Raw genomic sequence first — 20,271 nt, forward strand, 5'->3', positions numbered from 1 at the left:
AAAATTAATAAATGGAGACCATTCTGCCAGCACTGGCTGAAAGTCAGACTGAATTACTTCTGAGTAGTCCTACTGATAATATTTCATTAAAATGAAATATAAGATGTGAAAAGCCGAGGCCTAAAAACCGACACCTCCTCATGCAACATTTCATCTGCAGCAAGGCCTTGATGTTTGGCTCCGTAAAAGGTAAGGCACTGTTGTAGCTCTTTATTTGCTTTCAAAAAGGATTATAAGGCATTTCTTTTTTAAAACTGACCTTTTGTTCGGCCCATTAGGAATTTGTCAGGTGATTTTTGAGAAGATGCAATATTTCTTATTATTTCACACATTTACGCCGCTTTTCTGCAAGGTTGCACTCAAAGCGGCTAAAATACACACACACGAAGAGCATGCTTGGCTCTTTGCTTACATTGTAGGGCTATTTAAGTGGTTATAATGTTTTTATAACATTTTAATAATAAGGATATATTATCACTAGGACTTTGCGTTTTAGGAAAGTTGCCCGGCGTGATCTTTGAGAGAAAGAAAGAAAGGAATCGTCCCTCTCCTCCCTTTCACGATGGGCAGCGCCCTCTGCTGGCTGCAGAATCCCCAGGAGGGCCCGGAGGAGGCTCAAAGGAGGGCTTCCTGCTAACACAATGAATGAAGACAGAGGAATTCCTTTTTCCAAGACAAAATGAAACTCGCCCATCCATGGATTACTTCTCCAGGGGGCAGCAGCCCTTCCATCTCCTGCATGCTCAAAGATGCATTTTGGATTCACCTCCTTGAAGGAATACAGTTGAAGTCAAGTTCCTCTGGCTCTCTTGCTATTTCACACACGGACTTCAAGCCCGCAAACAGGTGCTGCTGCCAGGCGCTGTAGCGGGAGGAGAACAGCCGCCACGCAGCCCCCCCGTCTCTCCTTTGCCTGCTGCTGCCTGCAGGGCTGCCTGATTCTCTCACTAAGAAGCAGCATTTGAGCTCCGTCACTCATTCATGTGGAGCACTGGCCCGCCCCGAGACCCTCCCAGCGAGCGCCCCACCGATCTGACCCCATTTCCTCCTCCCTCCCTTTATTTTCCCCCATTTCCGCAGCCGAGTCATCCGCCGCCCCTGAAGGGGATTCCGGAAAGGAAGTGGGGAGCACAAACTCTCGAGAAGACAGTGAGGTGGTCGGACGTGAGCTCGGGATGGGTTTCCCTCGTGGGCCCCTGTTGCTCCTGGGGGCGGCTGCCCTTCTGCTGCTGGGGTCCTGCCTCGGTGAGTATTTCTGCGGCGAAGCGCCCCCCGTTTGCTCGCGGGGGGCAGAATTTGAACCTGGGTTCGGGGTGGGAGAAGCAGAGCCTTCGATGCAATCGGTTCCCCCGGCCTGCAGTAAGGCGAGGGGTGGGGGGAGCTTTTGGATGCTGGATCCCAAACAGTGCCCGAGCTCTCCCTTTGCGAATCCCTATTAGGTAGCCTGTATGTCTTAGTAAGCGCTCTGGGGCAGGGACCGCACCTCTTGTTCTGTCCGGTAGAGAACTTAACTCGAGGAGGGTCTAGCAAACATAAAAACAAATTCTCCTCCCCTCCCCACAAACGCTCTTTAGTCCTTACCAGTATAACTGGCGATAATAGGAATGGATCACAGGATTCTCCATGATGTTATGTGGGATCTCTGAGCCGAGTGCTAAATCTCGGCAGAATCTCTTTGGCAATTTCTCATCATGTTTTCCTTCTTCTCTGATTCTGAAGCCTGTTCCTTTTTCTGTCTGCCTCTCGGCAAACTTGCCCTGCTGAAAATGCTGCGTATATTGGGTGTGTTTGTGTGTGTGTGTGTGTGTGATTCGCACACACAAAAAAGTTGGCCTGGCATTGGGATGCCAGAGCAGTGGGTGGGGGTGGGGAATGCCTCTTTCTCTCCTGGGCTGCATGTTTGCCTGGATGAAGAGACAACCTCTCCCCCGCTCCCCACGCCCAGGAAAGGTGCGTCAGTCATGCAGACCTTTGGCTTCCTCAGATGTCCTTCCCCTTCCCACAAAGGCTTCTGTGTTCCTCTCCAGTGTGCAATTGGTAAGCAGTTCTAGGGTCACTTTTGCCTTCTCTCTGCCCAGCACCGGGCACAGCATTGTGGACACCTCAGACTGAGTGGGGAGGAAGAAGCTGCAACCTAATTCAGACCACATGGTGGTGCTGTTGGTGGGTCTGTTGGGGCTCCAGTCAATCTGCTACCTGAGGAAGCCTCCTTGCCCGGCCCCACGTTTGGGTTGTTGTCTAGAGCAGGGAGCAGTGGGGAAGGCTTTGGAAATCCTCGGGGTGGGAGGGACAGCTTCATCCTGGCTTTTCTGATCTGGGGCACATGGAAGGAAGGACCTTTGTGGTTCTGTGGGTCCTCCTGGCCACAGAGGACAACTTCCCCAGCTGCTCTGAGCCCAGATGCATGTAACCGAGGGCAGGCTTGCTCCGAGTTTGTGCTTTGAACGAGGCGGGGTGGGGTGGGCAGATGACTGGGCAGGGGTCTTGGGAATGGTTTCCAGCTCCCTCCTGCCCTCATTGGATCGTCCTTGAAAGAAAGTTGACCTAGAAGGAGGAATGAGAGAGATCTCAGAAAGCTGCAGATCTTTTAAATGCGAGAGGTGTGTGTGTGTGTGCTATACCAAAGCACCCTTGCTTGTGGGTTGAAGATGCCTCCCATCCTAACAACTGACTGAGCATTTAAGCATTTGCATAGTTATTTTTATATTTCTTTTTGCATTTATATCCTGCTCTGCCTCCATAGAGCCCAGCTTGAGGGGGAGAGAAAATTTGGGCCTAATGGAAGAGCCCTGAAGGCTGCAGATTGCCTTAAGATGGGGGGCAGTACATGGTTATTTATGTTTATCCCCAGAACAACTAGTTCTCTGATCGCAAGCTTGTTTGAATCTTTTATTTTATTTAATGTATTGTTCTGGTATTTTTACACTTTGAATTCTGCTTGGAGGGAGGCGGGCATGTGGTTAGGTGATTTTGTTACTGACATAAAGACCAGCCAGTCAGGGCTTTGCAAATCCAGTTTATGTTCAAAATGGCAAAACAGGCTCCATCATGACCCCCTGAGGCTGATTACTGACATGATCACATCGGAGAGTAAACTGCATTCTATTTATTTATTTATTTATTTATTTATCACATTTGTAAACCTCCCCATCCAGAGGCTCGCATGTCATTTGCCTTGCATGATCTCATTCTTCTAAATTGCAAGGAGGGGGATTTGGAGTGGAGCTGCGGCAACCCCCCCTGTGTGGGTAGAAGAAGATTCAGCCCTTCTCCACCAAGGCTGTAGTCCTGGTCCCAGCCCCTCTCCCTGGCTGCTCAGTCCCAGCTCCACTCTAGTCCTGGATGTCTACATTAGTCCCCACGAGCAACTGTCATACTTATCCCTGGGGGGCAGGGATGGGAGGAGAGTCGACACAAGACATGGCGAAGCCCCATTGCCAGATGAAGAACAATTAATCTGGTCCTTTAATTCCATGGTCATGCCTTGCCTCTTCTGGGAAATCAGCTGAGAATGAGGAATCTGTAGCCATGTTCTCTTCAGACACCAGAGGGTGCTATTGTATTATTATTATTATTATTACATTTATATCCTGCTCTTCCTCCAAGGAGCCCAGAGTGATGTACTACATACTTGAGTTTCTCTTTCACAACAACCCTGTGAAGTAGGTTAGGTTGAGAGAGAAGTGACTGGCCCAGAGTCACCTAGATAGTCTCATGGCTGAATGGGGATTGGAACTCCGGTCTCCCCGGTCCTAGTCCAGCACTCTAACCACTACACCACGCTGGCTCTCAACTGCTTCTTTGCCCTGAAGGCCACTGGAGCTGGGAGGCAGCAGCCCTTTCTTTAGGGCTGCCTCTGCTGCATCTCCCTCCTGATGCACGTGGACCCCTCCAGCCAATCCAACCTCCATCTCACTCCCTCCACTTATTTGTCTGCCTCCCCAATAGACTTGGGGAAGGCAAGAGAATGTCTCTTCAAAGGACAAAGCAGGTCTGTACCTTTCATTGGGTCCAGTTAACCTTTTGCAAAGTAGCCAGCAGCACATGTCTGAATCCTCCAGGCCTCTTTTTCACGCTGGATGTCACACAAAAGAATTGAGCCTGAGGGGGAGAGAAAACTTGGGCCTAATGGAGGAGCCCCAAAGGCTGCAGTTCAGATCGTCTTAAGATGGAGGGCAGGAGATCTTAGGCAGTGTTAATATACTCGTTTCTGCCAGGTGTGACATGGAGGGAGCCCCTAAAAGAGGAAGACACAATTGGTGACCCTCCTCACCATCACTAAAAAAACACCCCAAAATATCTGGCAGTGACTCTGGTCTGTCACCAGCACAGATTGGAACATGGAGTCTCCTTGCAAAGCGGAGAGCAGAAGACAAGAGAGAAACTGCAGTCTTTATGTTGACAAAACAGGAAATTAATTCTAGGTGGTGAACTAGGTAGTGTAGAGAGAAGCCAAACTGGGTCCTCTTACCTGGCGTCTGGAGAAACCGCCCCAGGGTTTGCGAGTGCTCCGCAAACCCTGGTTTTTTAAAACCGTGTGTTGCTGTGGCATGGCTCCGCGCTGCGGCAGCTCAAGAGTAGACACCTGACCGGGAGGCTCCAAAGCAGCCTCCCAGCTTGGGGGTCTCTCCAGCATGACCTGCGTGCTCGGGGCAGGGCATGCTGGAGCTTCCGGGGGCCACGCAGCCCCCAATCCCCCCAGCCCCCATCGGCTCCATAATGGAGCCGGCAGTTGTGTGGGTGGCCGGTTTGGCCTCCCAGATCAGACTGACTGCTCGTCTGCGGGGAGAGCAGGTTTAGCCTGCTCTCCCCACAAACCCCATCCAGGCTCATCTCACTGATCATGAGAAGAGCCTCAATATATCATGGCATCTTTAAGGACTAACAAATATATTTTACCACAACATTATCAGATGCTTGGTGTGTTATCCTTGTGTGTGTGTGAGTGAGAGAGAGAGAGAAACTGCACTGTCTGCCAGCTGATGATATCACTTCAGGGCTCTGAAAAAGTGGGCTTCAAGTTCACCCCATAAAATCTTCTGTGCTGTATCCGTCTTTAAGATGGCACAGCACACTGCGGCTGCAATAGACCAACAGGGCCACCCCTTTTGAAGAGAGATGGGTTGCACTTCATAACCATATTATTCATTCCACATGCTGGGGTGGGGGTAGCAATTTTTAGCCAAGCCCAACAGGAAAGAAAAGTGAATTCTCTGCAGGTTTCCACATCTGTGTTGTGTTCAAAAATTGTTTAGGGGGAAACTACACCGAGATGAGTAGCCCCAGAAGGAGCATGACAGACTGAGCAAGACACACAGGCAGGCGCAGAGAGAGGCGTGTGCACACACCTGTTTCTTTGGAAAGAATGCTCTCTATGGAGGGAGGAGAAAAGCCATTTTTTGGCAGGGAAAGCCAAACAGGGAGGAAAGGTGTTGGGAAGCCCCTCCCTCTCTGCAGGTCTCCACAGTTGCATTCCTCCCCCCGACCCCACCAGAAAAAGTCAGGGATTGTTATATGAGAAATTATATTATACAGAAACTGTCTGCTTCTATGGAAATATTTCTCCTGCCTCCCTTTCCCCAGAGTGAGACATTCATCCCCAAGTCTTCTTTATTCCTCGCATTCTTCCCTCTCCCTCATTGCACGCACACACACACACACACGGCCCTTGCGGCCTCCTCTTCCTCACCCCACAGTACCAGTTTGCCCTTCCCAGCTCCTTCACACTTCCAAAAATACCGCCCTTCCAAAAATGGCTCAGGGCGGTTTGCACAAAGAAATAACAAATAAATAAGATGGATCCCTGTCCCCAAAGGGCTCACAATCTAAAAAGAAACACAAGATAGACACCAGCAACAGTCACTGGAGGTTCTGTGCTAGGGGTGGATAGGGCCAGTTCCTCTCCCCCTGCTCAATAAAGAGAATCACCACCGTAAAAGGTGCCTCTTTGCCAAGTTAACAGGGGCTTCCCTCTCCTGCCTGTGCATCCCTCCCTGCTTATACTGAGCCCCCCTCCCCACACATGCAGGGTCTCAGTGGGGCTGGTGCAGGATGGCAGGACTTCTGAAGGGCTGCAGATGCCCCCTAACTGTGTTCCCCTTATTTGTGTCTTTTGCAGGCTCTTCCTCCCACTCCTTGCAAAATTTCTACATGAGTGTGTGGGAGCCTGGCCACAGGCTGCCCCAGTTCATTGCTGTGGGGTACGTGGATGGCCAGCCCTTTGTTCACTATGACAGCAACACCAGGAAGAAGCTGCCTCTAGTGCCCTGGATAGAGAAGGTGGTGAAGGATGATCCTGAGTACTGGGACACGCAGACCCAGATCCTTCTGGGCAATGAGCTGGCGTTCAGAGATGCCCTGACTAAACTGCAGGCTCGCTACAACCAGAGTGGAGGTGAGTGGAGGCGGGGGAGGGGCCCAGGGATTCCTCCCCACATAGGGGGATTCATGTGATTGTCATTGTAATATTGCAAGAGATACAGAAAAGCAAATAATGTTAGTTAAAGGTAGCAGCCATCCATATGCTTAGCAGTCCTATCCCAGGAGATCAACAACTGTCAGCTGAACCACTTACCTGAACTTTAAAGACACAGCAGCACTTAAACCTTTACAAGGTGAGTGGCCTTCCTGTTGGGCTCTGCCAAGAGGCCTTTCCCTGCTCTGAGCACCAGCAACCTTTTGGCTCTTTCAGTCCATGCATTAAATATGGCTCTGCACGAGAGCCGCTGGACATGGACAGAGTGAGAGGACCTGGCATGCACTCCTCTAGCAAAGAATCTTCTCCTCCTTCCGAAATGTTACCTCACCCCCCCCCCCCCCCGCGCAACCCCACATATGCTCTGACTAGAGCAGGTGTGTCCAGCCTTAGCCCTGCTGCAGATGTTGGGTTACAGTTCCCAGTATCCCTGCCTGTTGGCCACTGTGCTTGGGAATTCTGGGAGTTGTAGTTCCACATCAGCTGGTGGGGCAAGGTTGGACCCCCTCCCCCGGGCTAGAGCATCCCCACCAGCAGCTGCTTCAGCTTCTTCCTTTGCTGTGCCTCGGCATGTCTTTCCATCTCCATACTGCCCCCAGCCCAGATAGTCCCTTCATCCCTGGGCCACTGGCCACAGGAGGGGTGGCTGCTCGGTGGGAAGTAGATAGTGGAGGGAGAAGCTTCTTTATCTATTCCTCCCCTCCCCACCCCAGCAGCCTACAGGGAGTGGGTGTAGGGGAGAGGAGTAGGGAGAGGCCACCCCTTCATCCCTGAAGAGGAAAATGAAGATCAAGGACCTTTTCGGGCACTGGGGTGTGTGGTGGGTGGGGTAAGAGCTGCCTCCTAAGATGGAGGGGCAAAGGTTGCCATGTCTTCATTTTCCACATGTGATGAATTTTAATTTTGCAGCAGGAAAAATATCCATTGCACAGTCCCTCCCCCATGAAGCCTCCCCGCTCAGCTTTCAAAATGGAAGCATTTCCATTTCCCATTCTGTTGAAGGAGTGGGGAGACCCTGTAGCCTAAGGCAGACATACCAGCCTAAACATAGCTGTGAATCTGCAGTCACTCCTTTGTGGACAAACTTTGAAAATGGAGTCCCAAAGAAGCTGGCTGGGCAGACCAGCTGGCTCTTTTCAAACCCATGAAGCAACTTTCACCCCCTCACCCAGATTTTTATTTTTAAAATAATTCTTTAAAGCTCCAAATTTATCGTCTTTGGGGCCTCAATGGGCAGTGGGGCTCATAATGAAGAAGACGTTCTCTTAAATACCTAGGGCCCAAGCCATTTAGGGCGGGCTTTATAGGTTATAACCAGCACCTTGTATTTTGCCCAGGAACCTATTGGCAGCCAATTATGTATTTTGTACAGATTGTATTGTACTTATTTTATTAGAATGAATTTTAATTCAATTTATTTTATATTAATTTTAATTCATCTTGGCCTGCCAGAACTTCAGAAGTTACATTTGATTAAATTCATTTTAATAAATTTCACTTTAATTTGATTTAATTAATTGATTGATATTGCTACTTTAATAATCAGCACCCTAAAAATTGACCTCGGCCCCCATGAGCCAAGTCACGGTCAGTTTCGGCCCACCAGGTCATTTGAGTTGTGCACCCCTGGGCTAGAGCTTAGCTTTTAAAAAAAAGGGGGGGAAAGAAAGCTGAAATCTGGGCGAATCAGAGAGGTCTAAGCAATCTGGGTGAGAGGCTTAAAAGCCAGGTGAAACCTGGAATTTCGGTGGGGCCTGGCAACTCTACTCCCAGGGAGCTCCCACGCCAACCTTGGCTCCTCCCTGTCCTTCATGCCACTTTCAAAGCATGCAAGGATTGGTTTTGAAAAGGGGCTGGTGTTGTGGATTTAGAGTGACTGGCACCTTTTGGGGGGTCCCCAGCTGTTGACACACGTCAGTTTTGAGACTGTCAATGTAATCTTTTAATCTGAGTAACTGTGGCTGCACTTTCCTCAAACGTCGCTAGATGGCAGCAATGCGCTACTTGACTGGCTGGCTCTTGCCTAACTACTTGGATGCCAGCTAATTTAGAAGTATTGATCCATGAGATTTCTCTCTTCAGGGGAAGAGCTGCCCTTGTTCTCTCTCTCTCCCACAGTGGAAATCCCACCCAGCGGAGGATCAGCTCTCAACCTAGGGGAAATTAGCTCTCAGCCTCGATGGGCCAGCGTGTTCACTCTAGGAAGCAGCTCTAGAGGCTCCACCTGTGGGGAAATTTTGGCTAGCTTGGCCCTCACTTTTGGAGGACTTGAATCTTGTGTCTTCCTGTCATGGGGAGAGGTCACCGATCCAACCAAAGGGGGCACCTGACAAATGGGTCCTCTTATTGCCTCAATGGGCTTTTTGTATGATTAGATCCCAAACTCAATGACCACACCTTTGGGGAAAAAATTATTCAAAGACTTGAGACATATAGACTGGCAGATGTGTGGCAACAGATTCATAAAATGGTTAATGTGGGGCAAAAGGTACATCCAAATATAAGCATAAGCAAACTATAAGATTCTAAGAAGCATACAATGTGTGGCATTTGAAGCTACTGTTAAGAAGGATATTGTGAATAAGAAAGTCCACCCATCCACCCCATGCCCCCTAACCCTTTTCTCTACTAAATGGATCTAAGCCTAAGCCTAACCTAAGAGCAATCCTGTTTCCCCTTCTGGCAGCTTGAGGCGTTTTCCTGGAACAAACTAAACAAAGAATTAGCTACTCAGTGGATAGGTTTGTATATCAGAATATGAATTACACAGAGAAAGGATATATGCTTAGAAGAGGCTCAAATACTTGAGATTTAATAAGAAAGATTGTTGAGAAGGGGAGAGAGAGAAAATACTTTCTGAGAGATCAAGCATCTTGGACAAAGGGAGGATCCAAGAGGAGAGAAACAAAGGAAAAAATGTGCAAGAAGGGAAAGGTCAAATACCTAACCCTAACCCTGGGAGTAATCCCCATGGAACACAGTGTGACTGGCCTAAAGGAAGACAATGCAGAAGGGTGAGCTGTGTGGATGTAGAACTCCAGTCTGCCTTTTGCTCAGACGCTGCTGGCCAAGGATTCCCAGCATAAGCCCAAGTGCAGCCACACGCAGGCAGACCCTCCAACATATACCCTGTGACTAGTTCTCTCAGTCCCAGGGCAGAGGCTCTAAAGAAAGTGCTTCCCAGGTCCAGTAAACGGGGTGGGGCTGCACCCACCAGCCAAGGCCCCCTCAGGGGCACATTGGACATTCATTTTCAGTTAAGGAATTAGTTGGAATGAGGGCTCACGTGAACACGCAGCATCCCAGCCACAAGTCAGGCAGGCCTAGCAAAGGGGTGTGTCCCCTCTCACGCCCACCCAGCACGAGTGGGATTGATGCTGCTGCAGCTGGAAGAGGCATGGCAGGTGGGTGGGCAGGGTGCAGCACAGGGGGGGGCATCCAGCACCCAGCAGGATCTGGTCCCCTTTCCCCCTGCCCAAGGCGTCCCCAGCCAGCCATCTCCAGGGGGGAATAGGGCCGAGGAAGGCATTCCAGGCCAGCCCAGTTGCATATGCCTTAGGGAGGGGCCTGGACACCCACCTTTCCCACTAAGCCCAGCAAACTGCTAGATAGGGATCATTTGGGGCATGTCCTGCTTGCCTTGTGATTCCCTGGAGGGTTCCTCTTTCTTTCCTTACTGTTTTTACTCGCTCACTTGGAGCCAAGCCCTTCTGACTCCAAGCCCTTCTGCCTGGCCAGCCAGGCCACCCCGGCTTGACCTTCCTTTCCTGCCACTTGCCAGGCCCTGACTGGGCTCCCAGCCTGCGTCTCGGATGCCCCCACTCTCATGCCTGCACACATGCACCCCCCATCCCACTTCTGCCTGCATGGCCTCCCTCCCCTGCTGCCCCCCCCCACCCTGTCCGTGAGTTGCCTGATGGTACCAGACTCCCAGCAAAGGGCCCAGCCATGCCAGGAGAGGGAGAGAGAGAGAGTCCACAGCAGCTCTGGCCCCTTTCCGGTGTCTGCTTTGGGCCATCCAGACACAGCTGCAGCTGGGCCTTGACCCTCACCGTGCCCAGCCGCCTGGAAGGGTGGGAATGCTGGTGAGGCAAGGTGGGGGGAGGATACCGAGGGCAGCTGGAGCCTCTTGGGGGGAGAGAGGAGCAGAAGTGGCAGCTGCCCATGGCAGTCCAGCCTGCCTCCTGCCCACTCCAGCTGTGGTGGGTGGGCAGGTCTGACAAAAGGAGCCAAACTTTCTGGGGTTGTCCCCTGGAAGGAGCCCCTTGAGAGGAGTTGCCTGGCCTTGCTCAAAGCAAGTCCTTCCTGAAAGCAAAGTCTTGGAAAGGCATCGAGGGGGAGCTCTTTTGAAAACTAGCAGCTGGGCTTTGTATCTCTGTTTATTTTTCACCCTAAACTGAATCCAGCACAAACCACTCTGTCTCTAAGCCACTACAGACATATATCTGTGTGTGCCATGTATGTTAATATCTTTACATCCTCCACTCACTGAGCACAGGCGACCAGAGAGACCTCGTTTGTGGTCCTTGAGCCCAAGTTCAAATCCCGGCTGTGATCGCAGTTGCTTCAGTTGCTCAGCTGTAGAGTGGCAATAACTCTGGCCTCCCTTGCAGGGCTGTTGTGGCAGTAATTAAGGCAGAGGCTGCACAGCATCCTATGCAACTTTATTTACCTTCCCAGCTGCCCCTGGGGCTGCATCCGAGGAATTGTCTACATTGTCAACCAGAACTTCCCAGTCCTCACAAGAGTCTTTGCATGATATTCTCACAAATATCTTCTTAGTGAAAACAAAATCAATGACGGGGGGTGGGGGATGTTGACATGATCATGTTCCTCCCCCTCCTTCCCTCCCTTCAAAAATAACTGGATACCCCTAAGCAACACAGGAGAGGGGTTACATTTTTAAACAGATGGAGGAAAGACTCAGGGATATTGGGGGAGGGGGAAAGGTATCCAAAAGCATCCCGAGGGAGGCTTGGCACTTATTGCAAACCGTCCCACCCTCCCAAAGACACCCCCTCCAAAGGACAGGAGAGTCCACCAAGGGATGTTCTGCCTCCCTCTGAGCATTAGTTGCCTTTATCTCTGCTTATAAAATCATGAATTAAAATGAGGAGAAAAATGGTGAGAAGCTTCATTTCAAATGAAATAGTCTTCACACAGTGCTTTATTGACTTGGCCTTCCCTGACCCTAAATTCCCCAGGGCGGCTGGGCCAGTGGTGGGTGGGTGGGTGGGTGGGTGACACCCTCTCTGTGGCAGGAGGAGGTGGGGAAAGTCAACAGCAAAAGCGGCTCTCTGCCGAGGGGAGGGTCCAGCATCTGCACTGAGGTCCGAGCATCTCTCTCTCCCTCTCTCTCTCATTTCCTTTCCATAGAGCCCCCAAGGTGGCATCTAGAATAGAAATACACAATAGCCCCTCCCCAGTTCCCGGGCACGGGCTCCCTCCCAAGGCCACAATCCTCTGCACCTTTATCTGGGAGTAACCCCTACTCCCGAGGTGGAGAACTGGCTTCTCAGTAGCTCTGGGCACGATTGGAAAGGGGGGGGGGAGTATTTGGGGCAGGAGCTTGAAAAGCCCCGGATTGGCCGACATCACCCCACCCACTCAGTAGGGGAAAGGGGGTGCTCTCCCCACTGCAAGCACTTCTTTCCCCACCATTGATGGAAGGAAGGGGCTGCAGTGGCCGAGACATTCCTGGCGCTGCCTCCCCCAGCAGGAGGATGACACTCCCGCCACTCTCCTGTCGGGTTCCTCTCAACACACACACACCCCACTGTCCACTCCCTGGGCTGGGTGGGTCCTGCTGCCGTTTGGGGTCTCTAGCAACCAGCCCCACTGACACGCCTGGGCGGGCAACACAGTATCCCGGGAGCCCCCTTCAGCCAGGATGCCCGAGAAGAGGAGCCCCCCCCCAGCCTGGCCACCTCACTCGTTCACCCCCCCCCCTTTTCTGCCTCTCTTTCAGGGCTCCACACCTTGCAGTTCATGTACGGCTGCGAGCTGAGCAAAGACGGGCACAAAGGAGGCTATCAGCAGGATGCATATGACGGGAGGGACTTCCTCAGCTTCGACAAGGAGACCCGCACCTGGACGGCAGCCGACGCGGCAGCCGAAATGACCAAGAGGAAGCGGGAGGCTGAGCCAGGCTATGCCCAGGGGTATAAGGAGTACCTGGAGGAGGAATGCATTGAGTGGCTGCAGAAGTACCTGGACTACGGGAAGGAGACGCTGCTGAGGAGAGGTGAGGAGGGTGTGGGGGGGGGAGCTTTACTTTTCCTCACAGACATGGAGAGACGTCTTGGGCAGTACCAGTTCAGGCCGCAGCTGAGGGAGAGGAAATCCCATTTTGGAAATCATACAATAATCATACAATCCCATTTTGGAAATCAAACCATCACCTGGAAGGAGAAAACTAGCCCTGCAGGGACATACAACGGGACCTGGACGTCCCTCTCTTCTCATTCTCTCCTTCGGGGGAATATTAAAACACACAATGGACAATGGAAAGCACAGTTCCTCTCCTCTCCCTGCCACACGCCCCCCCCCCCAGCCTCAAGTAGTAGAGTCCACTCTAGCAGCTCGGGAACCTACCAACTGTGTCCGTTTCAGGGGTACAAACCCAGAGAGCAGAGTCACATAGTCAGTCTGCTGGGTTGGACTGCAGGGCGTGGGATGAGGGTCACGGGCAGCCCCTCCCTCATGGCTTGTTGAAAGGAAAAGCTCCCCCTACACTTGGAAAGCTGGGCCAGCCCTGCAAAGTTTGCTTCTGGACTGAGGGAATCCCTCCTCCTCCTCTCCCCACTTGCACTGCCCCTAGATTGGCAAGCTTAAGACCTCCTTTCCCCATCCTTCGTAGATCAAACGGAGACTCCAGGCGTTTGAGGAGCAGCAGAAGTTATCCGAGCTCCTCTCTCTGCATTCAGCCTTAAAGTGGAACAGGGTTCTGCCCCCTGAGATGGAAAACTTGCACACTTCTAGTTTAAGGCTGCTGACTGCGAACCTGAGCAAAGAGGCACATTTAAAGTGGTGGATCCTTTTAAAGTGGTCTTAAGCAGAGGGAGAGCAATTGTCCCCATCCAGTCCCATCACAGCACTCTTCCAGTGGCTCTTGCTGGTCTCTATGTGTCTTTTTAGATTGTGAGCTCTTTGGGGTCAGGGAACCATCTTTACTTATTATTTATTTTTTCTATGTAAACCACTTTGAGAATTTTTGTGGAAAACCAGAGTTGGAGTAGTAGTAGTGATACATCTGACAAGAAGTAGATTTTTAAAGGACACAGTACCTTGGAACATATGAAGATTGCTCCTGTGGAAGCTTAAAAATTTTAAAAAATTGTTTTAATTAAAAAATAATTAAATAATTAAAAAATAATTAAGCATTGTAAACTAAAATGAATATTAAGCTTCATCATAAAAATAAAAACCAAAGGGCGTGCTCGAACGACTGTTGGAATAATCTTACCCAGCGTAGCCTGAGCTCTGCCAATCACACACACTGTGATCACTGAGCAGAAAAACCTGGAAAAGTGCTGTGGCTCCTGCTTAAAACTGGGACTTGCTTGGGATCGTTAGCCAGGATTCAGATCAGCTGGATCCTGGTCATGGGCCATTTTTAACCTGTATGTGCAACTCATTTCTGGGTTTCTACGACCAGTGATTGGGAGCTCGTGCAACTGGTGGAGCATGTTCACATTAGCACACCAGTCATATGGACTTGGCCAAAGTACAGATGAAGGAAGGACTTGAAGGACTCTCCATCCTCCTAGGGCAATGAAGAGCTACTCTTCCAGCATCCCTCCCTTGAAATCTCCAAACTCTGTCCAAGTTAGGATCAGTTTACAACCTTTCATTTTGGAGGAATCTGAACTAACTCAGTCATGGAAGGAGCTGGAGATATTCACCCCAAAGTCCTGCAGGGGTTCATAGGGCAATTCAGAGAACCACTTGTTACTACCTTTGAGCCTTTTCCAGCATGACAAGATGTTGAAGGATGCTGTGGGGGCCCGTTCTCTGGAGGGTTTCATCTCTTGGGGGTGCTGCAGTTGTAGAATCCCCAATCTGTGGAGGTGGGGCTAGAAAATGATAGCAGAATGTGGGGTCCTATTATATTGCAGTGGGAGTTTCAGCCTTTTTAAAGCAGCGTGCCCCTTCTGTTTGAAACATTCAGCTCAGCCATCCCATAGAGAATTTTGATCTGTGTGTACACAAAGACACACTGGTTGTAATCATGAGACCATCCCTGGCTTACATCCAGACTAAGTGACGCAGGAGTCCTCCTGCTGAAATTAAGAGAAGTCAGTTTATCTCACTAATTTCAATAGCACTTCTCAAGAATCACTTCATCTGGATGTGACTCTTCTCACTGTAGTAGCCAAATCCTCTGATCAGGAGGCCATGGAACTGCACTCTCTTCGCTGGTCGATGATCTTGGGAGGTGGGGAGGGCTCCTCTGAGTCCCCCTTAAAAGTACCCCCCGGGGTTCTGTGCCCCAGCCTGGAAGTGCTGCACTGTAGCCTCCGTCCCACCAGCTGACAGAAGGCTGCTAGTACCTCCACGCAGACTAACAGTGTCATTTCCACAGAGCGTCCAACAGTGAAGGTGACACGCAAGGCAGGCAGTGACGGGATGGAGACCCACATCTGCCGGGCCCACGGCTTCTACCCCAAGGAGATCGACATCGACTGGATGAAGGATGGGAAAGTCTGGACTGAGGACACCTTCCTTGGACAAGGCCCCAACTCGGATGGAACCTACCACAGCTGGCTCAGCGTTGAGATGGACCCTAAGGACAGGGGCCACTACCGGTGCTGCATAAGGCACGACAGCCTAGAGGAGCCTGTGGACTTCGTCTGGGAGGACTCTGGTGAGACACCGGGGTGGATGTGGGTCGGGGGGGGGGCTGGCTGGTTTGCCAGAGAGGGGGGTGGGGTTCCTGGTAGGGTATGTATGTATGTATGTGTTTGTTTTGGCCCAAGGCCAGCATAGGTAGGTTATGGGGAGTGGTTTATTTTACCATGGAGGAAGGAGGGGAATCCCAGAAGAAACCGCTTCAGCCGCATCACAGTGAGGTGACACGCAAGGCCAGCAGGGATGGGCTGGAGATCCTTCTCTGCCAGGCAGCCCATGGCTTCTGCCCCAAGGAAACCACTTCAGCGGCATCGGAGGCTACACAAGCAGGTCCCAGAAGGCCCCCGAGTGTATCTTGGGGTGCAAAGAAGCCGGTCAAGGCTGGAGGAGGGATGTGGCCACTAGGCAAGGGGGTGGGTGGGGCTGAGTGGCCCTGGGAAGCCAGAGGAAGAAACCTGCAGGTATTCTGGCTATGCAGGATAGCTTGAATGGGGGATAAAATGAGCATAAGGCAAGTCCAGGCCTTTCTCAATGACAAGGCTTTGCAATCCTCCCTGAAGGACTTGGAGGCTGGGCTCTGGTGGGCCTCCCCAGAGAGGGAATCCTGCTCTGTCCAGGGCAGTCCAGGGGGTGGGGGCCGTAGCCCAGGGGTCTGCATGGGGAGGGGCTCCCAAGTGCGGTGCTTGGCGTCTCTCCAGTTAAAGGATCTCTGATGAGGCCGGGGAGAACTGCTGCCCTCTGAGTCAGTTGGTGTGTGTTTGTCCCATTTCAGCCTCTCTGCCCGTGGGAGCCATTGTGGGAGCCATCTTGGCAGTGGCAGCTGCTGTTCTGTTGGTGACTGGCATCGTCCTCTACATCAGTAAGTAAATTCTGAGTGCATTTACTGGGTCGTATGTGTGTGTGTGTGCCTAGATTGTGCCTAGGCACACACGTGTGCCTAGATTGTGAGCTCCTTGGGGCAGAGAACTGCCTTTTCATTCTGGGTAATATGCCATGCAGATGGAGCTATGTAAATCAAGGAAGTGCAGATGGCACAGGTTTCCTGGCAGGGGGAGCTCATATCTCAAAGCCTGGGTGTACCCACCCCCCAAGTATACTCAAATGTACATGGGCTAGAAAGTACTCAAAGGTGATCTAGTCCATCCCTGTGCTTTAGAAGCAAGATTCTCTCTATTGGGTAGTTAAATAATCCTCTGCCGGGAAGCGACAAAATTCAGCCCCCACCATCCAGATTTAAGTGGCGGTGAGAAAGTATAGCTAGCCAGATCTTCACCTGTTTCCTTAACACGTTTACTTTGAATTAAGTCCCAGGGATTTTTTTGCATAAATATAGGCATTCATTTTTAAAAGACACTTCTTCCCCATGAACCCTCTCATCTTGGAAGGTTTAGATGATGTCCTGACTGTGGGTATGGACTGAGTTGTCTCTCCCCACTCCCTTCCTCTTTCTCCTGGCAGCCTCCCCTATGAGCCTCCAAAGGCTCCTCAATATGTCGTTGTGTCTCAGTCTGCTACTTACCTTGAGCCTCAATATCCTCCACTCATTTCCATGAAAGGGCAAGGGAGGTGGACTTCAGTTCTGTGCTCCCACAGCTGCCTTCCCCCCACCCAGCCCAGTTCTTCAGATGCTGCTCTGAGTTCTCCTCCAGTGTCCCAGAGTGAAGGCCCAGAGGCACTCCAGTTACATTGGAGCAGAGCAGAACAGGCTTGGGGATGAGACTAGGAAAGCCATCTGAACTTTACCAGTAGCAATTGTTGGGGAAATGTCTGGGACCTTTCCCCTTGGAGATTAAGCACAAACTAGGGGTAGCAGTTTGGGGGGGGAGACAAACTGTGTGACAGCTGCTTTTGCTCTCCATCTCCTACCTCCCTGACCAATTGGCATGCTGCTGTCTCCTGATTAGAGGACTCGCCTTGGCTTCAAGTGAGAAGAATCCTTCCCAGGAGTAGGCAGGCAGGAGTGTCAGGCAGAATAACTCCTTCCTCCTGACTGGCTGACTAGTTCTCAGGTTGAGCCCACCTCTCCCTCAGCCTGAAAGGCTCAAGAGCAAAGGAAATAATATTGCAGAGCATTGGCCAACCAGTCACAGAAAATATCAGAAGGGAGGGGATGCTGCCTGACACTCCTCCAGCTCCCCCTTCCCTCCGGAAACAGAGACTCAGCTGAAAAGATCTTTGGTTAAAGAAGATTAGGGACCCTTTTTGAATCCTGTCTTTTTTAAAGAACATGCTAAAACCATAATAATGTTTTTCTTGGCTTCCTTCACTCTCCCTCCACAAAAAACATTCCTTAGGAATTGGGCTGCCTCTGCTGGATAACCCTTTACACACTAGTGTTTAGATGAGGTGTAAGCTGTATCAGGGAATTGTTGTGTACAAGGCTCCAATCCAGAATTTACACTGCATGTCGGTTTATGTTCTTTTGCAGCAAATATACTGGGGAGAGGGAGGAGGAAGCAGGGACCCTGGGAGTGGGACCCAAGGGCCCTTCTTCACTTTTTGTCCCGGAGCCCACTCCAACCTTGCTCCTCCCCTGGGGGATTTAGGATCCCAGCCCTGCCTCTCTGCAAAGGGTGGGATTGGAGGATCTCTGTGTTACATTCAGCTCTGACTTGCTGATTTTGTCTTTGCAGGGAAACGCCAACAGAGACTACAAAGCAGCACCAGATGAGTTTCTTCTTCTTCTTTGCAAGACTGAATGGAAAAGCAGTGTCCAACATCATAAATTACTCCATAGCACTACTGAGAGGAGTTATACTATGATGATTTCAGTAGGACTACTCAAGAGTAATTTGGTCTGGATATCAGCCAGTATCTCTGTTTCAAAAATGAGACAGGTGCAAAATGCTGTTGCCAAGTTAGTGCTAATGTTGTAGTGCTAATGTTGGGACCCACTTCCATAGGGCCAGTGGCTCCCACTTTGCTCTCAGTTACTTTCTGGGTTCAGTTCGGGGTGCTGCTCCTTGCCTTCAAAGCCCAACATGGTTTGGGTCCAGGGTGTCTTCAAGATCACCTGCTTCCATAGGATTCCGCCTGCTGGTTGGGGTTTGCTAGGGAAGGCCTGATTTGCATGCCAAGGCACACAGAGTAGGTGGGACAGGGCCTTTTCTGTAGCTGCCCCCAGGCTCTGGAATTCCCTCCCATAGGAAGTTTGAACTGCCCCCTCCCATCTCACCTTTGGAAGGCTGATCCCTCAACCTTGGCTGGTCAAGAAAGAGGGTTCCCTAGTCCTTGGTTCTGTGTTACTGCTGATGTGCTATTTCTAAAATTTCTATTTTATTTCTGCACTTTATGATGCTTTGAAGTTTGTTTAGTCTCTTTGGAGGCTCTTTTGCAAAGCAGGGTAGGAGAATAAGAATGAATGAAGACAGCAGCTGAGAAGTGTGTGAGGATCCAGAGTACTTCGGAGGGCCCTGAAGGCCACAGAGGAGCTGCTGCTGCTGTCAGGCACAAAACTCCCCTGCCCCACATGAAGGGGTCTGAGTAAGCCAGCTCCATGACATGAACTGCCAGGCTGCTCAAAGTGTTTGGGGATCATAAGGAGCCTCGCCTGCTTCTTAACCTTGGGCCCCAAGATTATGTGGGACTACAACTCCCATCATCCTCAGCCACAAAAGTCATGTCAGGGGATGATGGGATTTGTAGTCCAACATAATCTGACGACCCAAGGTTCAGAAACCCTGATATAGAGTATTCGTAGATACAGAAATACTCCATTTGAAAATGGAAGCTGTTTCTGATTACCTTTCCTCTGTAGAAATTACATAGCTCCCTTCTGCACAGCGCAATAGTGTTTACCAGTAGGCTGTTAATACTGCTTTATTCCTTCATGCACAATGAGAATTAAACTAGCTTTAAAGTGGTCTCAAAAGACATCGTTTTCATCAGGGATTTGCAACAAAACACCAGAACCTGGGACGTTCCTCAGGCAAGCCTGCAGATGCTCTTATCTACCATTGAGCTAGGGTTGAATCCCCTAAGGGGAATTCCTTACACTGCTCACGTAGAGTCACCCATCCAAATGCAAACCAAAGCAGCCCCAGCTTAACAAAATCACGCTCGCTACCCCAAGACCTGCTCTCCCTCCCAATGGAGACCTTGATGTTTCCATTGCAGCCACAGAGTCAGCTGAGGGAACCCAGAGGAGACATCAGGCGGTCTGGAGACCAATCTGTCATTTCTTGACCTACAATTGTTCAGATCTGCTCTCTCCAGCCCAGCCCACTCCAGTTGAATTCAGATTCACCAGGCAAAGAGCTCTGGGCAGAGCACAACCAGGAAGCCAATAGCAGAGAGCGAATCGGCTGTTTCCTGGGCAAAAAGGAGGACCAATCAAGACAACCCTTGGAGAAGGTGCTGCTCTCCACCTCCCCCACTTCCCACTGGATGGATTTCTTGTCACTGCTGCCAGCCAGATATTCAGCCCCAGAGGCTCTCCTACCCTTGGACTTCTGGGCCAAAGTCCAGGGCCCCCCAATCCTCTCTAGTCTGTCCTGGGTGGTGTGTGTTCGCCACACCCTGGGCCCACACTGTGCCAGGCGGCTGAGTGTGATGGTGAACTGTGCTGGGTGCTCTAAAGACTGTGAGGGGAGCAGGGAAAGAAATATGTGGGAAAGGAATATGTTAAGCTGTGTGTTGAAATGTTTCTGCTAGTGCATAGTTGCATAAATATCCCTGTTTTATATTCTTACACTCTTGTGAGTTCTGTTGCTGTTTGGGCCCTCAAGAACCCTCGTGTTAATACTGTGTGTGTCACTGTGTGTGTGTGTGTGTGTGCGTGTGCGTGCGCAGGGGGATGATGCCTCCAAAGGCCTTTAGCTCCAGGCTCCCAAATCACCTCAGTGCACCTCTGTTCAGCCCTCCCTCCCCCACCCCGTGCTCGGCCAGATGGAGGGAGAAAAGATCAAGGGTCACAATGACAGGAGTTTCTTCACCCTCCTCTCCTC

General features: G+C 50.9%; 1 protein-coding gene across 2 annotated transcripts; it reads left to right on the top strand.

Moving 5' to 3' along the window:
• Positions 1-499: 499 nt before the first annotated feature.
• LOC128345147 (class I histocompatibility antigen, F10 alpha chain-like) lies at positions 500-20,015 on the top strand. Of its 2 annotated transcripts, none has more exons than XM_053296638.1 (6): positions 500-1,245; positions 6,119-6,394; positions 12,444-12,719; positions 15,060-15,341; positions 16,098-16,184; positions 17,959-20,015. In XM_053296638.1, the coding sequence occupies exons 1-6, from the start codon at positions 1,176-1,178 to the stop codon at positions 17,994-17,996; spliced, it is 1,029 nt and encodes a 342-aa protein (XP_053152613.1). In that variant the 5' UTR covers positions 500-1,175; the 3' UTR covers positions 17,997-20,015. The 2 variants fall into 2 exon arrangements, with proteins under 2 accessions (XP_053152613.1, XP_053152614.1); XM_053296639.1 differs by lacking the exon at positions 500-1,245 and adding an exon at positions 2,142-2,600.
• The last annotated feature ends 256 nt before the right edge of the window (positions 20,016-20,271 follow it).

Source organism: Hemicordylus capensis, chromosome 2 (assembly GCF_027244095.1).
Source record: "Hemicordylus capensis ecotype Gifberg chromosome 2, rHemCap1.1.pri, whole genome shotgun sequence".
In the NCBI taxonomy this organism is placed as follows: domain Eukaryota; kingdom Metazoa; phylum Chordata; class Lepidosauria; order Squamata; family Cordylidae; genus Hemicordylus; species Hemicordylus capensis.